The sequence below is a fragment of the Mercenaria mercenaria genome, chromosome 1, assembly GCF_021730395.1.
Source record: "Mercenaria mercenaria strain notata chromosome 1, MADL_Memer_1, whole genome shotgun sequence".
In the NCBI taxonomy this organism is placed as follows: Eukaryota; Metazoa; Mollusca; class Bivalvia; order Venerida; family Veneridae; genus Mercenaria; species Mercenaria mercenaria.
In genome coordinates this window covers 80,757,542-80,778,672 of record NC_069361.1, presented here as the reverse complement: position 1 = coordinate 80,778,672, position 21,131 = coordinate 80,757,542, and the positions used below count along the sequence as shown (strand labels likewise).

The 21,131-nt window shown below is 34.1% G+C and overlaps 1 protein-coding gene and 1 long non-coding RNA gene across 3 annotated transcripts; one reads left to right on the top strand and one right to left on the bottom strand.

Annotated features, from left to right (window-relative positions):
- The first annotated feature begins 1,860 nt into the window (after positions 1 to 1,860).
- On the top strand, positions 1,861 to 16,122 carry LOC123564848 (leucine-rich repeat-containing protein 74A-like). The gene is made up of 14 exons (XM_053552304.1): positions 1,861 to 2,041; positions 3,117 to 3,784; positions 4,241 to 4,437; positions 4,968 to 5,075; positions 5,569 to 5,662; positions 5,834 to 5,883; positions 6,166 to 6,247; positions 6,631 to 6,716; positions 8,179 to 8,373; positions 11,331 to 11,423; positions 13,008 to 13,161; positions 13,803 to 13,903; positions 14,707 to 14,792; positions 15,561 to 16,122. The coding sequence occupies exons 2-14, from the start codon at positions 3,118 to 3,120 to the stop codon at positions 15,727 to 15,729; spliced, it is 2,082 nt and encodes a 693-aa protein (XP_053408279.1). The 5' UTR covers positions 1,861 to 2,041; position 3,117; the 3' UTR covers positions 15,730 to 16,122.
- Positions 16,123 to 16,832: 710 nt separating this feature from the next.
- On the bottom strand, positions 16,833 to 20,072 carry LOC128559780 (uncharacterized). Of its 2 annotated transcripts, none has more exons than XR_008372635.1 (3): positions 17,535 to 20,072; positions 17,150 to 17,256; positions 16,833 to 16,971 (listed from the first exon to the last, which is right to left on the bottom strand). It is a non-coding gene; the product is annotated as an uncharacterized LOC128559780 (long non-coding RNA). The 2 variants fall into 2 exon arrangements; XR_008372636.1 differs by having other exon boundaries at positions 17,863 to 20,071.
- Between the last annotated feature and the right edge of the window lie 1,059 nt (positions 20,073 to 21,131).

Here is a 21,131-nt window from a genome sequence, read left to right as displayed (position 1 = left end):
GCGAATTATTTTCATTTGGAAAAATCTGTAATAAGCTGTATAGTATTACTATAATCCGTATAGATGTCGTTAAATACTTTGAGAAACGTATACCGATATTTGCCAACCTTCATGTTGCTTTTTTTTCCTTCATAGACTGGATTACGACCCAAGTCAAACAACTGGTCATTTTCGAAAACTAAGAATTGGAAAATTTTAATTTGTTAAATTGATTTTCAGTATGGCCTCTATAACTGCTTTCGCATCATGACAAAAATACCAAGATTTTAAGAATATACACTTCAACGAATTTTAATTAGCCACCCTATAAAATATGATATTATGCGACATATTTAATCAATAAATCTAAAGTGTGGTTATTTTTGTATTGTGCACATTAATCTATCGATTCACAGAAAGAAAAGACGTATTCATGTACAAAATCATCCATGCAGAACGGTAGGTACGAAAATAGTTCTTGTGCTCGCGGTCCTCGTGCACGGCATGGTAGGTTGTCGTATTTGGTACGAATGTATTCTTCGTGGATTGCCTTTTATGAAAAACATTAAATATGGCGAGAATGAGGAATGTAGAACGCGCTCAAGCCGTCGGAATGATTCGTGCCGGCACCCCCTTCAGACAAGTATGTTATGCGTCGTTATAAAAGTTGCAACATATTTTATTATTCGTTATTTAGTGCAAAATACTGACACATGATAACGCATCATGTCACGCGGCTAGAGGCACACAAGTAATGCTTGCAACAAGCAGCGTGCGAACACACCAATAGCCTGCAAAAAGTCCAGATTTAAATCTGATCTAGCACGGTGGGGATGGAGGGGGGGGGGGGGAGTGGCTGTTGAAATGCAAGGTGCGCGCCCAGCCGCTGCAACCGATCTCAGGGAGCTCACGCGTGTTATTCATCGGATGTGGGCGGCCATTCCACAGTTCCACAACAATATCTTCAAAGATACACTATATCAATGAGAACAAGGTGCCGTGCTGTATAATTGCCGCAGCAGGTGGACATACAAAGTATTGAAACAAAATCAAATACGACGTGATTTGATTTTGCAGTTTTTGTGTTTTTTTAGGGTGCCCATGTTAACCCTCTGATAAGTTTCTTTCCGTTATCGAATTTCAATGATTTTTGTTTTACATATTAGGAATAAATTGTTTTAAACTTATATTTGGTTATTTGTATTTTTCATAAAATATGATAAAAACTAGGTGGCCAATTAGAAATTCGTCGAAGTGTACATGCTTTCAAACAATGATTGCGGATGAATTCATTAAGCATTTTCGTCAAGAATTCAGATGTCACGAAAAGAGTTTTATCCTTATCCGACAAAACTCGTAGTAACTTATATTAAGAGCCAATAAATGCTGTAATTTAGATTCAACAGTTTTAAAAACACAGACATTTAATTTTCAGCGGCATCTAGTGTTTTTCCAAACATGAAATTTTGTCGACATTATATTGTTGTTTTTTTTTTACTTTTTTATTACATTTTGCAATATTATCTTTTAGATTATTTCTTAAATTATTTGCTGAATTTTGTCTAGTTTATGCGTTTTTTCTATGTTATTGTACACATTATATAGACGATTTTTTTTGTACTCTGGAGTTCCCGAATGAAAGAAATAACACAAAAAATATTTTCTTAATTTTTCAATGCTTTCCAATGGTTTTAACCAAATTTCATATTTTTTGTTTTTCAGTTCCTCTTAAGTGCATTTTAAGATTTTTCACTGTGAAATTATCAGATTCTCTTCACTCAAATATTTTAATGATACACTAAAATGTAAGACACGAATTACCATATATGTAGTTTACATTTCGTCCTTTAAAACGGTACACTTCTCCACAAAACCTGTGTAGTATCAGTAGTTAAACCAATCGATCTGATTTAATATATGCAATTCTAAATATTTGGAGAACATATAATATGTTGGATGTTTAAAGTTAGAGGCGAACTCAAAATATTTGGAATGTTATAAAATCTGCAAAATGAAAAGGTGAAATTTATGGAAAACTATAAATACAGCGGCACTTAAAAAGGTGAACTAGTTTACATGTTTTCTTTTATGATATTTTATGTTATATACAATTGCCCGATGAAACAAACTAACATTTTTTAAATTCTTAAAAATATAATTTCTCAGGTAACAGTGTAAAAGCAGAATATTTTCTTCCTCGATGTTTTATTTATATCTATAAATCATACTGATTTACGCAAGTTACAAATAGATACTTCAGTTCACATAAAATGATTTATATACATATTTAGAATTTGAACTTACAATACTTAACCATAAGCGCATTTCTAAAAAGTATATATTATATAAACAGATTCTTTTACAAAGACAGAGTTGCAAATATCTCTGCAACTTGTTATAGGATTAAATCATTGCAGTTTTTTTTTTTTGCGAACGTATAATGGCATCATTAAAGTATCTTATATCACAATATATGTGTCATATATATACCACCGCTGTATGTTCTGTTTGCTACATGTAATAATATATCATATGCACCACTGATGTAAGTTCTGTTTGTAAATACATGTATCATATACACCGTTGTTGCATGCTCTATTTGCTAAGAATGTACCATATACACCTTTGTTGTAAGTTCTATTTGTAAAATACACTACACTACGCCATTGCTGCATGCTCTATTACAAAAACATTTGATCAAAATGACAACTATATGTCCCCACAAAGCTTCCGTATAAAAGTACTTTCACGAAATATTAAACTTACCGTTATACTGTTATATAAAAACAATGTATTTGGAGTCGTGAAACTTACTTTTGATTCGGTTGTAAATTTGTATCAAATATTTACTTTTGCTTTATAAATATGTCGCAAAGTACTTCAGATGAAAATAATAAATCTTGTTTTTCTAATAAACCGCTTCCTTTTACAGCTTTTATAAGCTACATAATGCCATTCTCTCTAACAGGGTATATGATAGTGTCGGTGAAATATTTTGAATGAAATAACATGAGTTGGAGTTTAGACAAATATCACAAGCTACCGTCACTAGTTTTTCTATGTATTGATTTGTTTCTTATGCGGTTGTAAGTATTTAAAGTTTACTTTAAGACTGAGTTTTGTTCACCTTTTTTCAGTATGGACGATTATGAAGCAGGAATTTTACGAGGAAGTACTTCACAGTTTCCGAGAATAGACACTGGATATGTCACTCCCGGAAGTGATTACATGTCTTCTTTTCGAGGATATCCGAAAATTGGGTCTGTTGAAACGGGATCACATACCGGAAGTACAATGACTCAAAAGCGTCTCCGATACTCTGCATCAAGTGACGGATCACATAAACTGGAAACAAAACAAAGGAAACACGACAACCGCCCAGAAAAGCATTATTCTATCTCAAGTAGAGTTCAACGAAATTCTGAAAAGGGTTTTGAAAATTTCGGAAATTCGAAGCAAAGATTCGTGCGCGATCATACTGTTCCTGTCGTTAATAACACGAAAAATAGTTCTACTGTCGCAAAAGCGCATACAGACCTTTCTTATGAGAAAATAAGTCCTTTGAAACTTTCAAATAGTGCTACGTATAGAAGATTATCTACAAGAGGTTCTTTTGAACGAACTAAAGCATGGTGCCCGCCCCTTGTTAGCAGTGAAAGATATAACGAATCCAAAGACAAATTGTTAAGCGGTGGAAAATTTAAACAACAAATACGGAAGTATTTTAATGAAGAAACACCTTGGTGGGAGGAAATTTCCGAAAGCGACGACGATGGTTATGACACGGATTTGGATAAGCAGATAGGTATGTACAAATGGATTCGAATCTTTTTGCTGACAAACATTAAACAGTTTACTTTGTTTGTTTTTCAGAATTTACAGGATGAGAAAAAAGCGGGGTTTTTACAAGCCATAATGTTAGCAGTATCTCTGGATACGCATTTAGGTTTTTTTTAAGTTACTAGTATGTTTCTCTGCAGTCTCTGTGTTTAAAATATGCAGTAACAGTTGGTTGCATTTTGATTTTCTGTCTACCTGATGATAAGACTTCATCAGCTTGCTGTGTCATTAATAATTTAAACACTTTTTAAGGCCATTATAAGTTACAGAATTTAATAATGAAATAGGTTCTGCATGCCTTCATTAAAAATTCTATCTAGACGGATTGTTTCTCTGTCCGTCTTATACCTATAACATTAAACTTGAAGGATTTTCTCTCTTTTATTACACAGTAATTGTAAACACAACGTGATTTTTGCAGGTTTCGATCTGATAGCAGACGAAAGATCTCGAGAGGTCTTGAAAGATGGTGCGTTTCCGGAATATAAACAGGAATGCCGTAAATTTAGAAGTAATCCGAATTCATACTTCCTGCGTCATTGTCTGGATGACGAAATGTATATGAAGCATAGGTACCTAAGCAAAGGAGATTCAATCACATTATCCAATTTTATTAAGGTAATATTTCTTGTGGTTAAGTCGTGTATGTCCGTTTTGTAAAAAGGTCAATAGAGCAACAGCAATTAAATTGATCAATACGGATCCTTGTAGCAAAAGAAATATTAAATGGAAATTACGTTCTTTTCTTTTTCAAAAAAAAAAAAAATGTAATCTAGCCTTTGTTTTTATCGTCTGTACAAGGAGATCTGTGTTCCAGAATTTTCAAGATGACAAAATGTGACGTTGTTTGAAAAAAATTGACAATTTGTCACATATTTTCGCGACCTCGCATAAAGTCATATAACGATATAAGCAGAACCAAGTTAAGTCTGACGAAGCGTACTAAATTGATCGAGTAATGTATCAGCGTAAATAAATCATGAAAAGTATACCAATGGATATCACTTTTAAAGCAAAAGTTCTTTATTTTAGCTTGTTTCGTTCAATGACAGAGAACATTTAGAAAGATTATGTTGGTTTTTTTTCAGAAATAAAACATTATATTGTATTGTGCGAATAAAATCATAACACACCGTTTGTTTTTACAGAATGATCTAACATTTAGTACGCTTGACATAGAAGACAATGCTATAGGGCCTAAAGGGATGAAATACTTCAAAGAAGTTTTGCATGAGAATAAACATCTCACAGAAATGGTAAGCTTTCTCCATGGTATCATTTTTTTCTGTAATAAAAAGCAGAGTAAGTAATGATTATCAGAACAAAAGGGTGCCAGTTTCATTTTTTTTTCAGTCCAGAGACAATTTAGATTACTGTACATGTTTCTCTATAATTATTTTGTGTATCCTTCATGAAATAAACTATGGGATAATGAATAAAAGTATTGGATTGAAAAAATCCCGGCGTAGTTAAATAAATAAAACGAGATAAAGATTTTCGGAAGAATTAAAAATAAGAAATGCATCGCAAAGTCGGTCCGCAACCGAAAATAGAAAAAAACAATACGGGCAGAATGACTTAAACTGGTTTTGGATTAGATGACAGTTTGATATAACCAAGTTAATTCGAATAAGCGGAATTTGTATACATGGTAAAAGTAGGACTTACTTTTAAAGCATAGAAACTGGACGCGGCAAATTTCATTTGAAAATACTCGTTGCGTCCAAAAAAATGTGTTTTTTTTTTCAGTATCTTGCCTGTAACAATCTTGGTCCACAGGGAGCTAAATATCTACGGTCATCATTATCTGGCAACTGCTTTCTTCTCAAGTTAGATATTTCAGGTAACATTTGTAAAAATATATCGTTAGATATAATGTTGGTTAATTTATAAAATTAAAATATGTTTATATCCTAACGTAAATGGATTTTTCTGAGATTTAAACAGTCAGTCGCGTGATGAAGATATATCATTCGAAGCACAGCGAAAAGATTTTAAATCATTTTTATTTCAGAGAATAACTTAGGTGATAAAGGTGCAAAATACATCGCTGGAATCATTGAGGTACGGTTTATTATTCATCCCATTCCGCCTGTTAAGCCATCTTATAATTGTTAAAACACGTTCATTGACAAATCTTTGTTCAGAAATCAGTTAATCAAAATACCGGTATATGCGTCACTACGTTTTCATTCGTGTCTAACACAATGATGGTTGATGCAATTTACGTCATAGTCTTATCAGGTTCGTGATTTTGTGAAAATCTCAATCATAGAATTTGCGTAAGAGATTATAGGCGAAGAGAAAGTTCGAAAGCATGTCGTTGTAATTATGGTATTATTCCAGGACAATGTCACAATGAAGGAGCTAATTCTAGCTGGTAATGACATTGGTGATGCAGGCGCTACTTTGATCAGCAAAAGTCTGGGTATGAATTTGTTTTTCGTCTGTTTTTCATACTGCATTTCTTTGTGTTTCTGTTTTTTTTTCACGTCTCTCTATCTTCGTTAAAAGTCTTGCATTGTTCATACACTCCTGAATTAAAATGTGAACGTGCTTGAGGCAACATGTGCTTTCATGATGACAGTAAAATAAACCCAGTCAGGGAATCTATGCCTTTAGACATATAAAAATAAAGGACCGATTTTGAAAATATATCCCATTTCAGACCTAAGAATCTGAATTGTTCCACGTATGTTTAAGTTTAATATCTACCTTTGTATTTGATACTGTAAGAAATATCGCTTAATTAGATATATCATATTTTTGTACATTTTCTATTGTTTACATGTGTCTGACCTTTTGTTTCAGGAAACAATATCTCTCTGAAATTGTTAGACCTTGGCTGGAATAACATCCGACAAATTGGTGCTTTAAGTCTGTGCTCTGCTTTAAAGGTAACACTTTAACCACACACGAAACTATGTCAAACTTCAACAAATGAAATTTTAATTTGGATGACGTGTTTTCTTGTTCTTCAGATAGTTCTCTTATTTTTTTTTTTTTCAAATTAAATTGTATTTATAGAATGCACAAACACGTTAATTTGACACTTGGTGAGGCTATTTTTGAAGAGGCTATTTGGAATGTCGGATTTTTTTGGCGAGTCAAATTGAACGCCTTTGATACATCTACATTTACACATTTACACATATACAGTAACAGAAACGTTTATGGTTACAAAGATTTTTTCCGGCCATTTATTTTCAGAAAATATTTGTTTTCATGTGGAATTCTTTATAATAGATCAAACCTTAAGATTAATATAAAGAATACACTTTTTGTCACGGCATTTGAAGGTTGAAACCTATGTTTTTGGCAATTTCATCTAAAAAAAAACCAACAGAAGTCAGTTTTTCCTTCAGTGGAGCACCCAGCATTTATACATTTTAAAAGATGTTCTGGATCAAGGAAGTTATTTTGAGCAAAATTTACCCATACATTTCTTTCAAAAATATTTTACATGTTAAATTGGAAGTTAATTATTTCAGTTGATTGTTTTAACATTTTAACGTTGCTTCAATCTGACTAAAGTACATCTCCTATATTACGCTACGCATAGGATCTGAAAACGACCTATTCATTGCCTCGTTCTGACGGCTCTTTCGCTAGCCAATCAGAGCCTAGCTTACAACATCTTGCAAATCTACATGTAGCATTGACTTTTGATGTTTACAATTCTTATATTGTAATGTATCAGATGGCCGGTTAGCTCAGTCGGTAAGCCACTTGCTTTGTAAGCGAGGGGTCCCGGGTTCGTGTCCTGGAATAACCGCATATTTTTCTTATCCTTTGACAATCGAACACGTCGTCTGATTGGATAACATAAAAATAGCAATAATGGAAATCCAAAATATACAGAAGACGAATGTGAATGGGTCGTTCTCAGATCTTCGTTTAGAAGATCAAGTACTTTAGTCAGATTGACGTTGCTTATTCCTATAAGATCTATTTTAGTATTGAGATTAATTCTTTTAACAACTTATAGACAGTAAGGACTAAATTTTTAAAAAGTTTTATTTAGAAAATGTATGTGCATTGTTTTTGCATAATTATTATATTGTTTATTAGGTAGAATACACAGTAAACTGAAAACTGGAACGCCGTGACCTACGATTGTTATTAGTTACTTTAGACTAGTTCGTCAAAGTCAACAAATAAAAACATCTGAAAAATCTGTCTGTCAAAGGTCAGATATTCCTATAATGAGGAATATTTTTGTACGGAAACGTCTTAAAATTTTGCATTCGACTCTGAAGAACTAGGAAGCTGTGCGCCTTGTTTTTTTTAATACAAATAACTTTTTTACTCATTCTCGACATATAAATATATGTATACACGTTTCGTTATCATACACAGAAAAATACAGAGCTCGAGATATTCCTGGTTTCCATGAACGGGTTTGGCGAAGAGGGAGGGAAAGCTTTGGTAACAGCTTTACAGCAGAACAGTACAGTGAAAGAAGTTGATCTCTCCGCAAACCGAATTACAGACATCGTGCTCAAGTACCTGACACGTTCGCTGGACGAAATACCGAACCTGGCTGTTTTAAATGTAGGCCGCTTTTTAGCTCACCTGTCACAAAGTGACAAGGTGAGCTTTTGTGATCGCGCGGCGTCCGTCGTCCGTCCGTCTGTCCGTCCGTCCGTCCATAAACTTTTGCTTGTGACCACTCTAGAGGTCACATTTTTCATGGTATCTTTATGAAAATTGGTCAGAATGTTCATCTTAATGATATCTAGGTCAAGTTTGAAACTGGGTCACGTGCCGATAAAAACTAGGTCAGTAGGTCTAAAAATAGAAAAACCTTATGATCTCTCTAGAGGCCATATATTTCATAAGATCTTCATGAAAATTAGTCAGAATGTTTACCTTGATGATATCTAGGTCAAGTTCAAAACTGGGTTACGTGCTGTCAAAACCTAGGTCAGTAGGTCTTAAAATAGAAAAACCTTGTGACCTCTCTAGAGGCCATATATTTCACAAGATCTTCATGAAAATTGGTCAGAACGTTCACCTTGATGATATCTAGGTCAAGTTTGAAACTGGGTCACGTGCCGTCAAAAACTAGGTCAGTATATCAAATAATAGAAAAACATTGTGACCTCTCTAAAGGTCATATTTTTCATGGGATCTGTATGAATGTTGGTCTGAATGTTCATCTTGATGATATCTATGTCAAGTTCGAAATAGGGTCATGTGCGGTTAAAAACTAGGTCAGTAGGTCTAAAAATAGAAAAACCTTGTGACCTCTCTAGAGGCCATACTTATGAATGGATCTCCATAAAATTTGGTCAGAATGTTCATCTTGATGATATCTAGGTTAAGTTTGGAAGTGGGTCACGTGCCATCAAAAAGTAGGTCAGTAGGTCAAATAATGAAAAAACGTTGTGACCTCTCTAGAAGCCATATTTTTCATGGGATCTGTATGAAAGTTGGTCTGAATGTTTATCTTGATGATATGTAGGTCAAGTTTGAAACTGGGTCAACTGCAATCAAAAACTAGGTCAGTAGGTCTTGAAATAGAAAAACCTTGTGACCTCTCTAGAGGCCATACCCTTAAATGGATCTTCATGAAAATTGGTCAGAATGTTTACCTTGATGATATCTAGGTCAACTTTGAAACTGAGTTACGTGCCTTAAAAAACTAGGTCAGTAGGTCAAATAATAAAAAAACCTTGTGACCTCTCTAGAGGCCATACTTTTCATGGGATCTGTATGAAAGTTGGTCTGAATGTTCATCTTGATGATATCTAGGTCAAGTTTGAAACTGGGTCAACTGCGGTCAAAATCTAGGTCAGTAGGTCTAAAATTAGAAAAATCTTTTGACCTCTCTAGAGGCCATATTTTTCGATGGATCTTCATGAAAATTGATCTGAATGTTCATCTTGAAGATATCTATGTCAAGTTCGAAATAGGGTCATGTGCGGTTAAAAACTAGGCCAGTAGGTATAAAAATAGAAAAACCTTGTGACCTCTCTAGAGGCCATATTTTTCATGAGATCTTCATGAAACTTAGTGAGAATGTTCACCTTGATGATATCTAGGTAAAATTCAAAACAGGGTCACGTACCTTTGAAAACTAGGTCAATAGGTCAAATAATAGAAAAACCTTGTGACCTCTCTAGAGACCATAATTTTCAATGGATCTTCATGAAAATTGATCAGAATTTTTATCTTGATAATATCTAGGTCAAGTACAAAACTGGGTCACATGAGCTCAAAAACTAGGTCACTATGTCAAATAATAGAAAAAACGACGTCATACTCAAAACTGGGTCATGTGGGAAGAGGTGAGCGATTCAGGACCATCATGGTCCTCTTGTTTTAAGTGTACTGTTAAATCTTTAAACATTTTTCGCATACATCGTTGAATGTATCTTCTTATAATTATTCAAACTGAGCATAGAAACTATAAAATTGATAAAAGCTACCAGTATGATTGTTTTCATTTCTGGATGTGATTCAGCGATCTGTTTATCTTCGAATACTATTTATCTCACCTTCTGCGTAGTTCTTACAAAGATTTCAAGATGTACGTCTTAGTAAGAAAATGAGACTAAAAAATAGATAGAATTATTAAATGTTTAGTACAGTTACAAAATCAGGTTTCATCACAACTTGTTGTACCTACTTGCATGTATTATGCCACACTGTCGTCTTGAAAGATGAAAACTGTATCGGACAGCAGGTTATGCACTAGGGAAAAAAGTATGGTAATTAGCAACTGTATGAACTTGTCTTTAGACTAAAGGGTTTGTATGACGAGTTAGTCACAAAGATTTTCTATACAAGCTCGGACAGGGATATCTCAGCGGCTAGAGAACAGACTCTTTTTTTTTTAAACATTACTAATTTAGGGTCAATCCGTCTGTTCTGCAAGAATCTTAAACCATATATGATATATAATTTTGAAAAACATCCGCATAATGATTTTATTCTAGTTATCTTGAAGGAACTATTGGACACAGTATCAGTAGAAGTGTATCGACGTACATGTATAGTCTTTCTTAAATATTTCTTTGTAGACTGCTACTGTATTTTCAATGGAACCCCAGTATCGCTATCAGATTTAGGAACTGCGATATTCATTTAACTGTATTTTTTATCTACAGTGCAAACTTCTATATAAGAAATATTGGATAGGCTTACTATATTTATTAAAGAAACATGAAGTCCTTTTCTCCTTCGGCCAATACTGGCAACACGTCAGGTTGACAGTTTTTACTGTCAAATAATCAAGAGCTTTGCACATTTGCAAGCTTTTTGCATAAATACAATGTAACAAGTTGATTTTTAACAGTTTCTCAGTTAAACTTTTCTGTCTTTTTTTTTTCGGTATGATATAGAGCAATAGAGCAATGCTTTCTTTCTGGGACAGTAATATTATATAGTGTTAATATTCTCCTCATGTCACCCGAATTATTAAACTGTCCAACTTGATGCAATGCTATGTATTTATATTATGAAAAACGACTGATGCATGTCTAAGAATTTTACTATGTTTACAGTTGGCCAACAACAACTTGACGTCAAAGCCAGCGGCAGACTTTCTCACAACGGTAATGGCCAATCCTAACGCATTTACGGAAATAAATTTTGAGGTAATTTCACGCCATATCAAATGATAAAGTATTTAATAATATAAATTAAATATCACTGGTGTGACGTCAGTGTTTGATTTTTATAAGCAATGCAGGTAGCTTTGTTATGTGTGGAAAGACGGTGTGAGAGGTGACAAAACATGATCTGTTCTAACACCTTACTGACTACCTCAACTACAAACGTCATCATATGTTTTTCATTATTTTTTTTCATCGTTCTTTTTACCTTCTTTATATCTAACATTAGGACAACAGCGTAGTCGACAATATAAAATGTATGTATCGAAAGATTTAGCTTGCATATATTGCAAGGAGTACGTCAAGTGCATGACTTTGAAAGAAAGAGCTCCCTATGAAAATCAAAGGATTGAGAATCCAAAAAAGTGCACGCTAAATTTGCACGATATTTGACTGTGCTCTTAACTGTCCATAAAAAGACCTTTGACCATAGAAAACCATTGTATGCTCCAAAAATGCCGTAAAGTTATTCCTAGCCCCAATTTGTGACTCAAGTTACCTCCCCTGACGGTCCGTCCACAGACTGAAATGAAAATGAAAGTGATAATTACGTCACGAGTTGGACTAAGTTATTCCCAATTTTGAACAAAATGAGCTATAAATATTCGAAAAAAAAAGCCCAAAACGGTAACACTTGAAACTTTTCAACTCCTCCTTCTGTTACTTGTTTGCAAGAAATAATTTATAATTTTATATTCACATGATCTCTAGGTGGTAAAGGAATGAAATCGTTTGGAGCTGGGTTTTTTTTTTTGGGTCATTTTTAGATGATTTATTTGATGCTTTTCGTGAGAAAGCTGATTTTATTACGTTTTAACAGTTGAAGATTTAAAATTTTAAACTAATAATTCATTATTACTTTTTTTGGGAGTAGTCATTTTCTCAGATATCTGGGTTTGATCTTGGTCAAAGTCACAATGCTCTCTTTTACGGTTCTGGTGCCATGACACTTGACAGATTCCTACATAATATAAGGTTTTATTTTGTCACTTAGTCTAAATGAGCCATATGAATGAAAAAAAACCTTGGCAAAAAAGTCTTAAATACTTACCGAATAGAAAGAAAATATAACGAAGTTATAGGCGAACAGTTTTTATGTATATTTTATTTGTGCGAATTATGAGTACAGGCAGCGTAAATATAATTAATCTTATTACATGACATTTTATATAAATCGCCGGTCCATTGTGCAATTGAACCGTCTATCACTAAATTGTGTTGGGCTATTGTAAAAAACTGAAGAAAATAAATACGACAGTTTATTTTTGTGTTATAAAATTTAAAAACTATTGGGTCTCGACTATTCAGGCCTCATGCAATAAATTTTACTATTGACCGCCATTCCGTAAGTGTATGAATATATTATAATTTTCATAAGCTTTCTCGAAAGCTTGTTTCAGATCCTGCACTTTTTACAATAAACTTGATTGCATTTATGTGATTTATGTACATGATAAACAACAATAAATACTCTTTAAATTAAATATTATTCAATGAAATATTAGAGTTTACATATAGATTTTACATATAAAAAGCTTAGAAACCGCAAATTATTTTGTAAATCAGGGTATAGATATCGCTGAAGATTTCAAGGGATTGTCGAACGCTCTACATGTAGTCCACAACATCAAAGTATCATACAGTCTGCCGCCATCAAAACGCGATGTCACATCAGATATTCTCACCAGGAACCTTAAACGCCTATGTGAGTTCATGGAAGGTGCGTAGATTAAAATTAATCAACAATTTGTCAACCATTCTTGGTACGGTTGCATTTAATTGTCTCGGTTTTGCGCATTTCACGCTTCCCACACTGAATTAACTTTATCGTCTGCAGTAGCACTCCTGTGCACTTTTATAACATTATTAGTTTTGGATAAAGTTCTATTGAAGTTCGTGACTAAACTTGTAAATGTCCACATAACTTTCTGATATTTAGACCATCAGATGGCTTCAATGTAGAATCTTCTCTAAATATGAACACACAGCATTTTGTATTCTTAGTAAAAATAGATAAAAGCGTCTTTTGTAATGTTTGCCTGCTAAAATATGTACACTGAAGTTCAAGACACTTATGTTGTAAATTGCATGTCAGTGCAAGTTTTAACAGTTACTGATCCCCACCCCTACTCTCCCTCGCCCAGCCCACCTTTTTCTGCGCGTTCTTATGTTTGTTAAATAATGTGAAGAAAATAACAAAAATAGGATTCAGATTCAGGGAGTTTTGGGAAGTAAATTAAAAAAAAAACCTTTATTTGTAAAAGGTATTTAAAAGCTCGTTACCCATTGAACCAAGGAAAAACAAGGACAAAAATAGTAACATATTCCTTGACGTAACTAGATGTTACACGTGTTTTACAGAGGAGGAGATCGAGGTGTACGACTTGTTTCCTGATTACGACGAAGACGATGACGATGATCCTGTATTGATTACCATCAAAGAAGCACTTTGTGCCTTAGAGGTAATTTTCTCGCAACTCCCTCTTGGTGTTATGTTATCTTTCGTAAATGTAGCTTTAATGACAGTTACTTATCCCATAAAAACCTAGAACCAGGTGAATGTATACATTGAACCAGTCGAAATATTTCATTTAGAAATGAAACGGTCATAGGATCTACTAAAATGTAGTTTACGCTTTGAAGAGTTAAAAGTTTGATGAACAGAAACATTGCCTATGGAAAAATCTGAAAAATGACCATCCATGTATTTCAAAGAAAATATATTTTGTCGGTGTTCGAAAGATACAAACACAGTGGTAAATTATCATATGATTCAGTTTCTCGTTTGTATACGTAATTTTCTTTATATCTGATTTTTTTTAATAAATAAAGAAAGAAACGAGCATGGAACAACTTTCCACTGCCCGTGTGGCTACATCTAATTCAGACAATAACAGAAACTTTGTCTCAGGCTATCCAGTGGTTAAACACATTCATCAAGCATAAAGTAATATCTTCTCTTACAATTTTGACAAACGGCACTCCTTATGTCTTTCCTTGCCGTGAACAATCTGCCTCAGAAGAACCCTGTTCCGTTAACTTTAATACCGATTCTGAAACACGGCTAAACACGCATTTCATTCAACAAAACAAATTACTGCTTTTGTCACATTTTCGTGGTTATACGTATCAGTATTCATCAGTCATTAAATTACGTTCTGACATTAATAAAGACAGTCACCAGCTTTCTACCCGAATTATTTTTATATTGATGATATGATATATTACACGTAGTTTGATAACCAAATAAAATGCTCTTTTTCAGTTTTGCGGAAAAATCACGAATGTAGAAAAACTCCAAAGACTGAGGGGACAACTCCGGTATGGAAGACGAAGGAAGTTCCTGTTAAGGTAAGAATTTATTCTGGGCGCAATAATATGGTCATATGTTCGATCTAGTGCAGCCTGATAAGTGGGTGTGTATCACATTGATTAAACTTTAGTTTTCATCAAAATTTAGATTTAAGAAATAATTTATAGCAAAACCGTGTTTTAATCGTAACTATTTATACACGACTGGCGGTTATACCTCGGACGTAATAATTTCACGAGGGAGCAGCCCAAGTGCAATTATTTCGTTCGATATATAACAGCCAGTGTATAGTGTTCAAACAAGGTTTTGCTATAAATTATTTCGATTCTAATATGAGCGAATAACCAACTCAGTATTTGTGTAAATTAATCAAGACTTATGGGCAATGAGACATTTCGTTTTAAACATGCTTTTAAGTAAAATATTTGATCAAATTTGAAAGCTCTATTTTTAGATGCATATCTGGCACGTGACGTCAACATAATATCATTGTGGTGATTTAAGCATTGTTAGTCATATTAGAAAATATAATCATGGTCAGTTGTAAGGGTAGAAAACGAATGCGCTTCTGAAGTAATGTCTTTTGTCCAATCATTATTGAGAATACGGCCCTACAACGGGATAGAACGTTTGACTAGTAGCTTTCTACTTGATTGGTAGATTTTGCTATTGAGCTGATCGGGCTGTGTCACGTACGAATGAGAATTGAAATTATGATACATAAATGCTTTGCTCCATGTTTTTACGGCAAGACAGTGCTATGTCTACAATCTAAAAGTGTATTTCCGGTCAATCTTGTTTTACAGTGAACTTTGTTCGGTGTATGATTTAGTCATTTGTGGCAAAGACCCTCTCCAAGAACAACCACTGCGGACACACCTAAGACGTTCTATCAAACAAGAGAGGCTAGAACAGGAGAGAAAGGCCAACGCCGCGAAGAACAGAAGACGTTCCATATTTACTACTAACACGTAAACTCCTGGCACAAGCGCTTAATAGACTGGTTGAAACATTTTGACTGGTTTTCCGGAAGTGTTTGACGAGTTGGTGGTCAATACTCATCGAATGGTTCCAACAGGATAACTTCTTCAGTGTTTCAACGAAGACTGTTAAGTTTGTCAACTGCTTTTCAAACATACTGACCTGAACAGAGTTCTACATGCATAGTAAAAAAGCAGGTTATAACCGTAGAGCTGACAGATATAATAAAAGAAGCATTAAAGCAAGACGTATGGGTATTGCTCTTTCAGAACAATGGTATTTCTTTCGGTTTATAAAACTTTATATCATTGAATACAACTGTTGTGAAACAAACGTTTATTAATATTGGAGAAACTCACAGTTCTTTTATCAATATTTATACAGAAAATAGTTCAGATGAAGCATTAGATTTCATACATGAAGTTCATGAATCGTCAGTCAATGTTGAAAATATTGTTTCCAGCGCATGATTATAATAACCCTGCGTTTCAACTATATCAGATTGGTAAATTCTGTTAGTCAGACACTGACTTACTGGCATGTGTTCTTTTTAGACATCTCTGTAGAACAATTAAAATTAACCAGGCTATCGCGTATAAAAATCTTGAAATTTGTAAAGGGACACCAAAATGCTCTAAAATAACATCATTGAATTTGAAATGCAATAGCTTCCGATTATCATAATACAAGGTATTGTATATCTAATTAAAGCAGAAAAATAGGTCAAAGCACAACGTAATAATGAAACAAATCTTTAAAAAATGACGTCAATTCAACCCGATACAACCGTTTAAACTAGGCGTATAGTCTACATCATAAAACATTCTTAGTCTAAACTAATGGTGGTCTTCATTTTCTATATGCTCGTTTTATTATAAAGAACTGTAAGGTTGCACCTCAGACTACCAGATCTAACAATATACCAAGTTTCAGTTTGTGCAAGATATAGCCAACAGGAATAAATCTTTTAAAATGCCAAATATGAGGCAAATCAAATGAGCAGAAAAACGCATTTATAGTATGTCATATGTTATACTCTTGTATCCTGTGAAAGCATATATATATTTACAAATGTCAGTCAAATTTGTGTAACATGATGAACTTCTCTGGCTTTGCGCTTTGAATGTCATATTTTGAACACATGTCCCTTCAACTCTGTCTGCTACACCTGCGTGTTTACTCTAGCTACAAAGCAAAGCAGGATACGAGGGAAAAGGTATTGTCATGGACGAAATCCTGTAAAGATAAAAGAAAACTGTAATAAATAAGGAAAAGTATCAAGATTATATCTTTAACTGTAAAACATCTGAGGAAAATATCTATTTATCCATTTTATGTATCATTACTATAACTGTCAGCTAACATAATCGCATTACTTAAGATTAGGTGTAAAGTTTAAGTGTTAAAGTATTACCATCATATGCGACCAATGGTGTTCAAATAACTTGTCTGTTTTCTGCCTCCTAACATGTGTAGAGTTACTGGCCTTGTCTTGTGGTATTCTAAACATTTTCTCAGCTCCTGTAAACAGCATTGACTTCGTTCATTAACACAGATTTTGAAAAACCAATATTATAATAGTTAAAACGTGTTGATTTTTACAGACAACTTGTAATGGAAAATGAGAACTTTTATAGCCAAGTCCATATTCATTTTTACAATAATTTACTTATTTGTTTTGTTGGGTTTAACGTCGCAATGACACAATCATATGGCGAGTTTTGATGGTGGAGGAAGACCCCAGGTGCCCCTCAGTGTATTTATTTCATCACGAGCTGGACCTGGGTAGAACCACCTACCTTCCGTACGCCAACTGGATGGCTTCCTCACATGAAGAATTGTACGCCCCGAGTGAGGCTCGAACCCACATCGATGACGGGCAAGTGATTTGAAGTCAGCGACTTTAACCACTCGGCCACGGAGACACCTCTTTCGATAGTACATTGCATGGAAACTTATTAGGTGGTTCTGAAAATGAATACCGAGTAAGAAAATATCTTTAGTAAATATTTTGAGTGTCGAAAATGACAGAACTTTACGTACAATATTTTTTATTGTAATTTCAAATTTGAGATATTTCAAAGCGTCCTTAAGACAAATATATGTACATGTATCGTTCATTCATACCCACTGGCTGTTATGCTGCGCTGTTGACGTAAATGTTGTTGCTGTTGCTGATGCTGTTATATAGTAGTAGCTTTGCCTGTCAATATACTTATATACATTATGTTATTTTCTTAATGAAATATTTGACAACCTTACATTAAAAAATTGAAATATGCATATGAAATATAACCATTCGAATTTGATAGATGTTCTTATTATAAACCTATGAATTTTCTGTCTCAAATATAGCATGTATTATACTAACGAATACAAAACCCTGTATTCATCAACTCCTATCGGTTCTGGATTTTTTTAAATCGGAAATGACGTAATGATGGCGTCTCGACGTTCCATGTTTCAAACGAGTTTTCGGTCTTATCAATCTAAAATTATCAGTTTCGGCTCAGATAACACTAGAAATAGGTATATGTGTATAACAAAAGGGTCATTAAACAGTAGCTTAGTTTGCAGTGATGCATTCCGCTCTCGTGGATTTCACCAGGCCGGATCTCAGTAGGCAAAAGCGCCTGGAGGTAAAATCAACGAGAGCCGAATACAACATTGCAGATCAAGGTACTGTTATGATAACCCTACCTGAGTTCCATCACCGATAAACAAATTCATTAGTTCATAAAACGATTTTAGCACTGCTCTGCATCACCCCGTGCCACTGTTTCGAAACAACACATTAATGCCTCTACACAATATAAAGGTTGAATATAAGTTGCATGACTTACCTTGTCACCGTTCATTTCCAAGGTGGTTTATTAGCTAGAAAAGTGTGTGTGTCGTCCTTGTGTAATGATTTAAAAGGCACATCAGTGACAATCCACCAGTCGTTCTCAGGAAAAGTGACCACTTACCGTTCGACTCGAGTTACTTATCCTGCAATATCTGAATTTGGGTTTTAGCAAACAGTATTAAAAATGTTTGTTATAAAACCTTTCAATGTCAAAAATAATCGAATGTCGTAGATTTGCCAAACTGGCAGATTTCTTTTGACATTATAATATAGTTTTTATGTCTTAGACTGATTAAAGTACGGAAGAAACTTGGTTGAAAATTTCGATTTATAACATGAAACTATATTCACTTTAGGTCTTTGTAAGTGTCAAAACTGCTTTTCAACAGTAAAAACAACAGCATCTGCACTTAGTAAATCTTCTGATAATTTCCTATAAATGATCATTTGCCATTCTTTTTATACAACTGTAAAACTGGACATATGACAGGGAGGATGGACGACGGCTTGAACTGTTTTATTATATGGGTTCAGGTTTATGAATAAGTACCAAATATTTGTTGTTTGAAAGTAATAATAACTGTGTAAAAACCTATTAAAGTTCAAATGAAGACACTAAAAATTCCTGGAATCATTGTGTATGCAGTTTCTTATCGCTGAAATATATTGCAGTTGATTGTAACCGGAGCATTTTGACCAGTTATCATTGGCAGGAGTAACACCATTCTTCCATTCTATTTTTAGAAAGATATGTTTAATTGGGAAACCCATCAACCATTAAACATTATATATATATTGTAAGATGATGAGCGATTTCGGCCAATGAAATTTAAGCTATTTTTAGAACATATAATAATGCGTATTGGTATAATATGTCCGCCAGTTTCGTTAACTACAAAAATATCATGAATGGCTGTGGAGTTACAGTCCTTAAATTACTAAAAATTGCGAAAATTGACAGTGTCCGTTCTCTGATTTTAAAAAAAGTTTTTACCTAGTGTTCACCAATCTTAGTCATAATGAGTATGGGTATAACTACACTGCATATAACAACTCGAACAATTTCGAAAACCAGTCGGATAGTCTCAATCTCCCTTGAGATATAATTCATGAATTACTTAAACTTGCGAAATTGACAATGTCCGCTCTCGCTGTGAGTAGTTCCTATCCAATGTGCAACAAGTTGGCTAAGTTCGATAAACAGCCGAATAGTTAAGTTGTCTGGGGTCATGGCCCTTGAATTAGTCAAAGAAGAAATTCGTTCAAGTCAAAACCTTGCCTCTGCTGTTTTACATATGAAGACACATACTCCTTAACTTGCGAACTACATGACATTTAGTCTAGATAGTAAGGGTAATGAAATAAACAACTGAGGAAAATGAAACGCATTTATTTAAAAAAGTAATATGAGCCATGCCATGGGAAAACCAACATAGTGGGTGTGCGACCAGCATGGATCCAGACCAGCCTGCGCATCCGCGCAGTCTGGTCAGGATCCATGCTGTTCGCTAACAGTTTCTCCAATTCCAATAGGCTTTAAAAGCGAACAGCATGGAGCCTGACCAGACTGCGCGGATGCGCAGGCTGGTCTGGATCCATGCTGGTCGCACACCCACTATGTTGGTTTTCCCATGGCACGGCTCATATATTATTTAAAAAAAATACATTTAGAAAATAAAGTATACAAATATAAGCAGTGGCAAACTCAATGTGTGCATGACAATTGAAAAACATTTCAATGCTTTGCACACGAGAAAAGCAATCATATACAAATATACTACACAGACTTATTTGAATGAAACATCATTCAATTTGGACAGTACCACTTATTCTTCGAAGGGGTGCTCAATAAAAAATTATTGACTGAATAGCGAACAGTACATACTCAAATTATTTTTCGCGGCGTTAAAGCCCCTTAAATGCCGTTTTATAATCTTTTGTCTAACTTCTATACTATTCATGTAATTTGACTGAAACTTCACAGGAACGATCAGTAACATATTTTACGAGGATTTTTTTCAAGAGTTATCGTTCTTTGATCTGTATATAAATTCTGCATTGCCCTGTTCATAAGTTTCAGTATATGCTTCTCTGTACATCATGTCCGCAATTATTTTCACATCCTATTCCTAAAACTCATGCCTTACCAAGATTAAATGCATGGGGATACGTGTGCCTTTCCTTTCCAAAAATCACATTCTTTTAATTTGTTACAGACAAAGGAACAGTTTTGAAGCTATTTCCTACTTCCATTCTGATTTTTCTGACTTTATTTATCACATATTTTATTTTAGAGTCTAGCAATACTTATAGGAACATATCCACCGTTTCAATATGTGTTCAAAATAATTATTTACCAAATGTCGAGTGGACCATGTAAAATACCCATAATTTTGACTTAAAAAGAACGAAAGAATAGCTAAGATCAATCCCCATACATGTACTTTATGATAGCCGAGAAAAGTGATAACAGTCCAGTAAAATGTTTGAAAATGTTGCTAAATTGCAATTTCATTGTCATGAATTTTAAAGGTAAAAAGTAACTGGA

Bases quoted from the DNA above. Each gene is read 5' to 3' on its own strand.
- LOC123564848 (XM_053552304.1), top strand. From the start codon at position 3,118: ATGGACGATTATGAAGCAGGAATTTTACGAGGAAGTACTTCACAGTTT. The intron at 5,663-5,833 runs GTAACATTTGTA...TTTTTATTTCAG, and splicing joins TCTCAAGTTAGATATTTCAG to AGAATAACTTAGGTGATAAA. The intron at 14,793-15,560 runs GTAAGAATTTAT...CTTGTTTTACAG, and splicing joins CGAAGGAAGTTCCTGTTAAG to TGAACTTTGTTCGGTGTATG.